Here is a 10,458-nt window from a genome sequence, read left to right as displayed (position 1 = left end):
TTGATGATCGGTTATGTTCGTTTATTTATTTTTGTATTTTATTAAAATAATTAAACATTTTTTTAGCTCTCTGACTCTGAGATATGGTTCGATTTGTTGTTTAATTATTCAATTTAAGTTAACTTGAACAAGAAAAAAATCGAGACGAAATAATTTTGTATTTAAATTTATTTGTGCATTATTTTGGTCGTCATTTTATGGATCAATACAAATTCTATCGAATAAATTATGACCTCAACCTCACTCAAGCTAGAAAATTAAAAAAAAACCATATTTGCATATATTTTTCATTTCCAAAAATTTTTAGTAGGCAGAATGTGAAATTTAGGCATCTCAATATTATGTAATTAAATCACTAATACTATTATTAAATCGTTATAATTGCATTAATAAACACACTTCATTTCATGAAAGAATTATTTACCAAATAATTATACAAATTTAATAATGTTATCAGTAATTTAATAGCAGGATTTGGATGACTTTGTTAAATATTGTAATTGATTCAAACAGTAGATATAAAACTAAAATTGTCACACTCAATACATTATACATATAAAACTAAATTTGACATTTCAAATTTATTGCCTTTTAAAATATGTTAGCACGTATATCATGTATCTAAGAGCACTAGTATATATAAAAACATTGTGTTTTAAATAATTTAATGTGAAAAATCTAAATTTTATATTTAATTTTAAAAGTTTAAAAATGGTTTTTTATAATAAATTTTTGAGTAAATCTCATGTGAGACGGTCTTACAGATTAATATATGCGAGACAGTTTTACAGATGTATATCTTTGAGACAGATCGACCTGATCTATACAGGGGCGGACCCAGAAAATTTGGTCGGGGGCACAATTACGGACGAAGCTATGTGTTGTTCCGCTCGGGTGGTCGCTTGGGCGACCTAATTTTTTTTTTTTCTATTTTTTATACATTAAATTTAGTCATCTTTGTCAATATCCCCGTGAACAATTTTAAAAATAAAAAGATAAAATCTCAACACATAAAAAAAATAGAGAGCTTAGAAAATTTTAGTTTGGATAAAGATAAAAATCTACTCCGTTATTTGATATAATTCATAAAACAATCATGAATGTGCATTTTATATCAACTAAAAGACGACCAGAAAAGTTAAAACATTATCATCAATTCATAATAATTCATTATATAATTATTTGATGAGTTATTAAATATATTTTCTTTGGAATATAATACATCAATATTATTTAAAATTAATATGTACCATATTTTTTATTTTAACTATCATTTCACATTTATTTTTATTACATTATATTACTTATCTATTTATTACTTATACCATACCTGAAACCAAACAGTGCTAAGCGATTATGTTAGTATATTTAGGGAAAACTAAAATGAAAAAATCCTATAACTTTAATCCAATCGGGTCGGGTAGTTGGGGTTTGTTGGTGTGAGTTTAAGGCTTAGCAAATTCATCAGCCAACTAAACTTTGATCGTATATTTTTCTTTTGAATTGAACTTTCAGCATATTTTAGCTAAATAATCATGTTCTTGATTAATTTTTCATGAATTATTATTTTCGTTTTTATGCCCCAAATTGATTGAAAAAAAAAATATTGAAGTTCTAAAAACACGAAATGAGTGAAAGCCAACTTGCAAACTTTTTAAATTTAAACGAGATTAATACGAGTTTAAAGGTAAAAAACTATTTTAAATTAATTAATTAAACTATAATTTTAATTATCTCAAATGAATTAATAAAATAAATATTGTATAAATATATTAAATTAAATTTTTTGTTGTATTTTAATTAATTCAATTCTATTATTCATTTTTTCTCCCGTATCATCGAAAACAAATTCAATTTAACTCAACTATTTTAAAATAGTAGCATTAATATCCCTTGTAAGTTTTAAAGTCGCAACATATACCATTTATTCATTATCGCTACACTTAACTATTGATTGCACGTTGTTGGCATTGTTAGCATCACTTAGCGATTAAAAAAAATCACTCATGTTATACACAAAACAGATCAATGATTAATAAAAATCATGACAATACTCCTTATAAGATCTGGAATGACAAGCATCATTTGTGTTACTTTCTTCTTCATCTTATTTATCAGTTTTGGTTTTAAAAAATGCCCTTAAAAGTATATAATGACACTCAATATGATTAACCCCAATTTGACCGCTTTATACCATTTTTTGCTAAAACGATAAGTTATTTTCATTAGTGTATATATTAATTTAACAATTTATCAATAACTTATGTATTAAAATAAATTTCACTAAAATGTCTTAAGATTTTAAAAATGGCAATTTGCTCAAAAATCCTCAAATGCAAACATGTTTTGCTTTGGGGTCCCTAGTCATAAAATGTGGTACAAAACAATACAAGATGTGGTACAAAATCATACAAAATGTGGTACAAATTAACAAAAATTATGGTACAAAAAAGTGGCTAGAAAGTTCAAAGCAAAACATGTTTGCATTGGAGATTTTTGAGCAATTTACACTTTTAAAAAACTAATTTACGTTTTGAACCGTGGTGGGTTCTTACTTACACTAGCTACCCCATATATTTGAAGACCCGCCGTCCAGCCGGCCAGTGGAAAAAGAATTTCACACGTGCGCCTATCCAATTTCACACACACAATCATTGGAATGCTCGAAGAAGAAGACGTCTATATATATATATATATATGCGTTGATCCCTATCCCACCACTTTCTTCAAAAATCAGAGGATTGGATCGGTGAAATTACTATTATTTTTCTTGCTTTTCATCTGAGGAAAAATGGCGGGAGTAGATTATTTAGCTGATGAGAGGAAGAAGGCGGGGTTCGATGTGCAGGCCATGAAAATTGTATGGGCTGGTTCGTCACACGCCTTTGAAGTTTCCGATCGGATTTCCAAGCTCGTCGCTAACGATCCTGTAATTTTATTATTATTTTTTATTTTTGTTGGATTACACGGTTTATGTTTTTTTTTTTGGGTGTTGATCTAACTTGGTCGGTGGACGTAATTAGGTAACGGGCAGAAATTGGCTTGCATTTGCTTCTTTCCTTTTGCTTAAGCAGGAGTTTAAGCTACGGTAATTTGTATGGATAGGGGCTGCTGCTGATATGGCTGGTGACATGTGATTGAACATCTGGTTTTTAGTGGTACTAGGAATTACTGCCCTATCAAGGGTTTGGATTGATTGGTTTTGGTTAGAAGACTGTCTATCTAACTTAGAATTTCGTATTAACAATTTTATCTTCATTCATTTCATGATAAAATGTTCGCTTGTCTGTCTTTTTTTAAAGAAAGCAACATTTATTTGTGAGCAATATAAATTTAAGAAACAACTGAAGCCAATTTAACCTTCTAAAGTACAAGTTGTTACCTAGAATATGTAATATTTTACCATTTTCAAAACAACTTCAAAAATTCTGATGAATGGAACATTTTGAATAATTTTTGTATGCTGATAGCTAATCAGATTAATGTGTTATATTGTTGGAATTAGGCGTTCCGAAAGGATGAGAGAACTATGCTACCAAGAAAAGAATTATTCAAAAATACACTTAGGAAGGCAGCTCATGCATGGAAACAGATAATTGAACTTCGTCTGACAGGCATGATTTTCCTTCTTATTCGGATGTGATTGTACTGTTTCATATTTATTTGGCAGTATTTTTCTTATCTCTTCAATACCATTCTTGCAGAGGAAGAGGCAAGTAGGTTAAGGTTTTACGTAGATGAACCAGCGTATACTGATCTTCATTGGGTGAGTTTTACCTTTTACCTTTTACTTTTGAATTTTTAATAGTCATATATTTATTCTTTATCGAAATATTTGTCACCTCAAGCTTTGCCTTACGGACCCTGTTTGGCGAGATGCTCTAACCTCATGACTTACCTTTTCACTTTCCTGTGCAGGGAATGTTTGTACCAGCCATCAAGGGACAAGGCACCGATGAACAGCAGCAGCAATGGTTGCCATTGGCCTATAAGATGAAAATAATTGGTTGCTATGCGCAGACTGAACTTGGTCATGGCTCTAATGTGCAAGGTCTTGAAACCACGGCCACATTTGACCCTCAAACAGATGAATTTGTAATTCATAGTCCCACAATGACATCAAGCAAAGTAAGTAATATTTTTTGACAAGATCTTAGGTTGTATTTGGATTGATGGATTTCAACAATAACAAATCCATTGTTTTTTTGGACAAATTCACTTGGCAATAGATTTCAAATCCCAAATAGTTAACTTTTAGTCATTGTAATGGATTTCAAATCCATCCCATGGCATTTCCAATCCTTCTCTCAAACACTTCTTCAAATCCAAATCATTCAATCCAAAACTCAATCTTAGTGTTTTTTCTCTCTTAATGTGTATTATGAGGATGCTATTTGTTCTGATGTTTGTGATATTGTAGTGCTTGTACTTTCTGCTTTTGAAAATGAAATATTTACAAACAGTCGATTTCACAGTTTTTTGTACTCTCTTTTACATCATTAAATTCCCCAGGTCTCAATGTTAATTTACTGTTTATATTCTAATAGTGGTGGCCTGGTGGACTGGGTAAAGTTTCAACTCATGCTGTTGTTTATGCTCGTCTCATAACTGATGGTGAAGACCATGGGGTGCACGGTGAATACATCATACATGATACCCCAGTGTAGATTATATTTTCTTCCTTCATAAGGTTGCGTACTAACTTGTATATAATAGGATTTATTGTCCAACTACGGAGCTTGGAGGACCATACACCCCTTCCAGGAATAACTGTTGGAGATATTGGTATGAAGTTTGGAAATGGAGCATACAACACCATGGACAATGGTGTATTGAGATTTGAGCATGTTCGCATTCCGAGAAATCAAATGTTGATGAGGTAGGCCACCTTACTTTTGCGAATTTGTTATTCATAAAATGCTGCAAAATCTATTTATCTGGCCAGACTTGTCTAATTATATTATAAATTTTATGTGTTTATGAAATTTCAGTTCTCAATGTGGAATGGTCAAGCGATGATGACAGTTACTTTAGTTTAGAAATGTTGTCAGTAGATGGAAGCATGTTGCAAGTTCGGTTTTTATTTTTTATGTTTATTTGAGTGATTTATGGTAAGTTCATTGTGAAGATTAAGATGATAAACTTAGCTCGAAAATAAAGTAGAATTTCTCTACTTTTAGGAAATGTAGTCATGATTGTTTGTGGTTTCACGCTGGTCTAGTTCCATGTTTTGTCTCAGATATCTAATGATACTTTGATATCTTAATCTCATAAAGTCTCCTAGCACGATTCAAGAATGAACAATATGTGCAGGTTTTGCTAGTAATTTATGTTGTTGGAATTCCTTTATATCTGAATGGGTTAAAAATCTGATTGAGTCACAAATGTGTGTGCATGGCTGCATGCTTTATAATATAATTTTTGAATCTACCTCACTGTATTTAAATCTCCTCTTTTTGACATGCATTTTGTTTTTAAACACGACACATTTGTTCACCGCGCAACACTACTTATGTAACGGTTTTGAAGAGAATATGAATGAACTTCTGTATTTGCATTCTTAAGAAGTAGGTTTAGCTGATTCTTTTGTATCTCTCAGGGTTTCTCAAGTTACAAGGGAGGGCAAATATCAGCAATCTGATGTCCCAAGACAGTTAGTTTATGGGACTATGGTATATGTTCGACAAACAATAGTTGTGGATGCATCTTATGCTTTATCTAAGGCGGTTTGTATTGCAACAAGATATAGCGCTGTACGAAGACAGTTTGGATCACAAAATGGTAAACCTGAAACTCAGGTATGGGAATAATTTGTTCTTTTTAGCTAAGTTATTTCAGAATTTGGTAGTTATTACTTGTATCCTTTTCTCTGATTGGCGGAAACATATCATAGCAGCATTTGGGCTGAAATATTTGTTTCATTGAACATGGATCGATGTTATGGGTCCGATTTCACCTTCACTAAGAAGCTCCATGTGATGCTTATTGATGGACGTGTTCAATGATTAAGTCCATGCTTTTTAAACTTTGGGAATTACATGTATCAGAATTTAAGTTGATTTTACTGTTATTTCTTAGGGACTTGAGTAGGGCGAGACCTATATTATTATTAACTTAACTCAGTTGGGCCGGGTTGTTACATGGGGAAGGGAATATATTTTGAGGAGTGAGATAGTTGTAGGATTCATCAGCATATTTTCCATTTTGTAAATGACTAGCATAGCTAGGGAAGTGACATAGGTTTACTCTGGGATTTTCATCTCTTTGGTTATCAGTAATCGATATTTATGTCTCATATTTGTATGTGCGTTTTTATTTTGTTGTCTTATTTTCAATATGGGGATTAAAGATCCTAATATTATTCTTTTATATGATTAGTTTGACACCTTTTTTTTTTAGGTTATTGACTATAAAACACAACAGAGTAGACTTTTCCCTTTGCTGGCTTCTGCTTATGCCTTTAGATTTGTTGGTGAATGGCTTAAATGGTTGTACAATGATGTTACCCAAAGGTTGCAAGCAAATGATTTTTCAACATTACCTGAAGCTCATGCCTGTACTGCAGGGTTGAAGTCCTTGACTACTACAGCCACTGCTGTAAGTAACACATAATCTCATATTTCTACTTTTTAATTTCCACGTGTTAGTGTTGTTCCATCCTGTGTTCTTGTTTACATTAGGGTATCTGTTCGTCTTTATGACGTTGCGGTGGGTGGTATGGACAATATGAGACTTCTGTTGTAGTAAAATTTGTCCTGGTGCTACTGATGTGAAAGTTCATGTTGACTGAGTTTTGATTAGTCTCTTCATTATTCTACTTTTACATCACAGGATGGTATTGAAGAATGTCGAAAGTTATGTGGAGGCCATGGCTACCTTTGTAGCAGTGGACTTCCAGAGTTATTTGCTGTCTATGTTCCTGCTTGTACTTATGAAGGAGACAACATTGTGCTGCTTTTACAGGTAGCTCTTTGTGTGTGCTAGTCTATGTGCACAGTGCATTTGTGTGTTCTTGTAATGCTCTAGCTTTCTTACTTGCACATCTTTTTCGTGTGTTGCATGTGTTTATTCCATTATTGCTTGAGCTTTGTTGCTTGCACTTTCTTTATATGGATTTATGTACCACTGAATGAATTTGATGAACATAGCTGGTTGAATAACTATCATCTAGGAAAGAAGAAGGATACATCACAAACAAAATTTGATTTTATACAGTAAACTTCTTGTATTGTATTTTTCTTTCTTTTCCTAATTTGTTTTTGCTGTTATGGAGTGAAATGTTTTATCTAATTCTAAGAATAATGTTTCGGTATCTGGCACTATGGGATGACCTTGAAATTTCTGAAGTCATGTATTTATTTTTGTACTGAATATATTTTGGCACTCAGAAAAAGGACGAAAATATTTAATGAAATTTTGTCTTTCTTTGTTTTCTGGAAACATTAGCATTGCTGAATAAAACATCAACGCCCAAAAGGTGTTTTGCGACTTCATGTTTATAATTTCCCTAGTATTTGAGATTTACTTTGTGGATGAAAAATTTCTTGTGTGGTATTGCCCACTTAGCTTTCACTAATCTATTTAATTTCTTTTCAGGTTGCCCGATTTCTTGTGAAAACTGTCTCCCAGATTGGAACGGGCAAACCACCGGTTGGGACGGTTTCTTATATTGGAAGAATTGAACATCTAATGAAATGCCGTTGTAATGTTCAACAAGGTCAGGTTTTTCTTCGTGAAGCCACTTGAAATACAAAAATGAAATTTTATATTTTTAAGGTTGTGTTCCACATGATATATAATCAGTTGATTGGAATTTGCTGTTCACCCATCAAAACATGAGCAGTATTATGTTTAAAATTACTATTTTCGGTTGGCTCTATCCATTATTGTTTAAAAGAGATGTTTGCATTTAGTGATGAAAGATACCTCTCAAAATTACTGATCAATATGTTCCATATTTTGTGAAGAATCTTTTTGGTGATTTCTGCTTGTGTGTTATATAGCTGAGGATTGGTTAAAGCCCAGTCAAGTATTGGAAGCATTTGAGGCAAGAGCTGCTAGAATGTCTGTTTCATGCGCTAAAAATGTTAGCAAGTTTGCCAGCCCCGAGGAAGGTGATGTTATTATCCTTTAACATCTGCTTTATTAAGATATAACACGAGTTGGTATGTAAACTATATGTCTGTATTTTACCATCATTGATTAATCTTAAACATTTTCCGGCTGAAAAAGGCCTTACGTAAAAATGTGAAACTCGTCACAAATTAGGCGAATTGCTCACACCTTCTGTGTTACTCAAACAAAGGACCTTTTAATTGAAGACCCACGTCTTGATTAAATCTGTTTAGAATCAAATTGAACAATTCAAAGGAATTTGTTTTTTGGTCCTTAGTTTGTTGAGAATGCATTATCTTGAAATTCATGTGGTAGTTTCCCTTCATTCAAGGTGTTATTTTTTCCCCTTTTCCCTTTCAGGTTTTGCAGAGCTTTCAGCTGATTTGGTGGAAGCAGCAGTTGCTCACTGTCAACTAATTGTTGTCTCCAAGTAACAGTTCTTGTTCTTCTAAATGACAATATGCTACTCGAGAGCTTACTCACTCCCACTTTCTCTTGTTACGCGCGACAATTGACGTAATAAAAATAAAAAATGAACATTTCACATAGTAGCTCTCCACTTCATCAGGATCAGGGGATCTTAGACGAACATAATTTTTTCTTGCTCTGTTTAGGTCCTCGACTTCATGCTCTTCCAATATGCTAAAATTGGATGCAAACTGCATTCTGTTACTCACCCCCAAGTTATTGCATGCAGAGATTCTCTTCTTATCCTATATGTTTTAGTTGAGTAACGATTAACAAAAAAAACGCTGCTCCCTGCTTAGGTTTATAGAGAAACTGAAGCAAGAAATCCCTGGTAAAGGAGTCAAGCAACAGCTTGAGGTGCTTTGCGGTATCTATTACCTCTTTCTTCTTCACAAGCACCAAGGCGACTTCCTTGCAACTGGTTATGTCACTCCAAAACAAGCTTCACTGGCTAACGATTTGTTAAGATCACTGTATTCCAAGGTGTGTTTATATAATTTCTTTACATACATCACCATAAACTGTCGTGGCATATTTAGACTTTTGATTTGATTCAGGTTCGTCCGAATGCTATTGCACTTGTTGATTCATTCAATTATACCGATCACTTCCTTGGTTCAATTCTGGGGCGATATGATGGGAATGTTTATCCCAAACTTTACGAGGCAGCATGGAAGGATCCGTTGAATGAAACGGTTTTGCCTGATGGTTACCATGAATATGTAAGGCCTGTGCTTAAGCAACAGATCCTCACCGCAAAATTGTAGACTTCAGATTCTATTACGATGAGGTGTTTAATCTAATAAACTCACATCTATACTGAAGATGAGTTGGTGGTGGTGGTTGTGGTTGTTTGAGATGTATTATTGAGATACATTTATCGTATTGTAGATTTTACTTATATATTGATTATGGAATTGATGGGAAGTATTTTTTCAGAAAGAAAGTAGAAAAGATTCACTGATATAGATAATGCCTATGTTAGTAGGTGATTTGCGGAATTAATTATAATTCTGTTAGTAGGTGATTTGCGGAATTAATTATAATTCTGTTAAATATGTTCTAACGATCAATTTTAATCATTTTAATCAAAATTATGTAACTGAATCACTAATATTATTATTAATTAATTTTTAATAATTGTGTTGATAATGTAGTAGTTTGGTTCTATTTTACAAGATTAAGTTGTTAATCATGATTATATATAATAAATCAGGATAAAAGAATTTTAATCAGATCTAGCGGACCACATATTTGGGTCCAGAATGCCCGAAAAATGGTTAATGGGCTTATTGGGTTCGGGTAGTTCGGATGATCTGAACTGGGTTCGGAGGGTCCGAACCAGGACAGTTCAGAGGCACGAATTGGGTTCGGAGTCAGAGTGAGATCGGGCGATCCGATCAAGGGATCGGACGGTCCGAACTCACCCAGGGACATGTGTCCAAATCTTGAGAAGGAGATGATGTCATTGCTGACGTCGCATGGCCGGATCGGACGATTCGATGTGTAGGATCGGACCGTCTGATGTGTCACCAGGACAAGTGGCAAGAAGGGTTGTACAAGTGTCTCGGACGATTGAGATCGGACGATCCGAAGAGGGATCGGGCCGTCCGAACTTGCATGCATGCGACGTGGAAACCATGCATAGACCGGACCGTCCGAACCAGGGATCGAACCGTCCGATTGTGGCCTATAAATAGGGGTCGAGATTGCCTCATTTGAAATCGTTGAATTCCTCTCCTCTCCCGTTATGCCTTTATTTTAAGGACTTCGGGACTCTTTCTTTAAGAGTTGGAGTAGGAAATAATTTTTTTTTTTATAACGGACAGTGTTCGTAGTAGCAGCCGAGTGGCAGAGCTCTGGAGAGGCGTCCAG

The 10,458-nt window shown here is 33.7% G+C and overlaps 1 protein-coding gene across 4 annotated transcripts; it reads left to right on the top strand.

Annotated features, from left to right (window-relative positions):
- Window positions 1–2,631: 2,631 nt before the first annotated feature.
- On the top strand, window positions 2,632–9,549 carry LOC140894430 (peroxisomal acyl-coenzyme A oxidase 1-like). 4 transcript variants are annotated; one of them, XM_073302935.1, is made up of 15 exons: window positions 2,864–2,929; window positions 3,024–3,088; window positions 3,506–3,614; window positions 3,705–3,766; window positions 3,919–4,128; window positions 4,548–4,635; window positions 4,717–4,879; window positions 5,600–5,798; window positions 6,400–6,597; window positions 6,832–6,963; window positions 7,597–7,717; window positions 8,004–8,114; window positions 8,476–8,545; window positions 8,883–9,066; window positions 9,141–9,549. In XM_073302935.1, the coding sequence occupies exons 3-15, from the start codon at window positions 3,530–3,532 to the stop codon at window positions 9,348–9,350; spliced, it is 1,833 nt and encodes a 610-aa protein (XP_073159036.1). In that variant the 5' UTR covers window positions 2,864–2,929; window positions 3,024–3,088; window positions 3,506–3,529; the 3' UTR covers window positions 9,351–9,549. The 4 variants fall into 4 exon arrangements, with proteins under 4 accessions (XP_073159033.1, XP_073159036.1, XP_073159034.1 ...); XM_073302932.1 differs by lacking the exon at window positions 3,024–3,088 and having other exon boundaries at window positions 2,632–2,929; XM_073302933.1 differs by lacking the exon at window positions 2,864–2,929 and having other exon boundaries at window positions 3,015–3,158.
- Window positions 9,550–10,458: the final 909 nt, after the last annotated feature.

Source organism: Henckelia pumila, chromosome 4 (assembly GCF_033568475.1).
Source record: "Henckelia pumila isolate YLH828 chromosome 4, ASM3356847v2, whole genome shotgun sequence".
Taxonomy (NCBI): domain Eukaryota; kingdom Viridiplantae; phylum Streptophyta; class Magnoliopsida; order Lamiales; family Gesneriaceae; genus Henckelia; species Henckelia pumila.
Note: the sequence above shows the minus strand (reverse complement) of the source record. Positions and strands in the feature narration are given on the sequence as shown.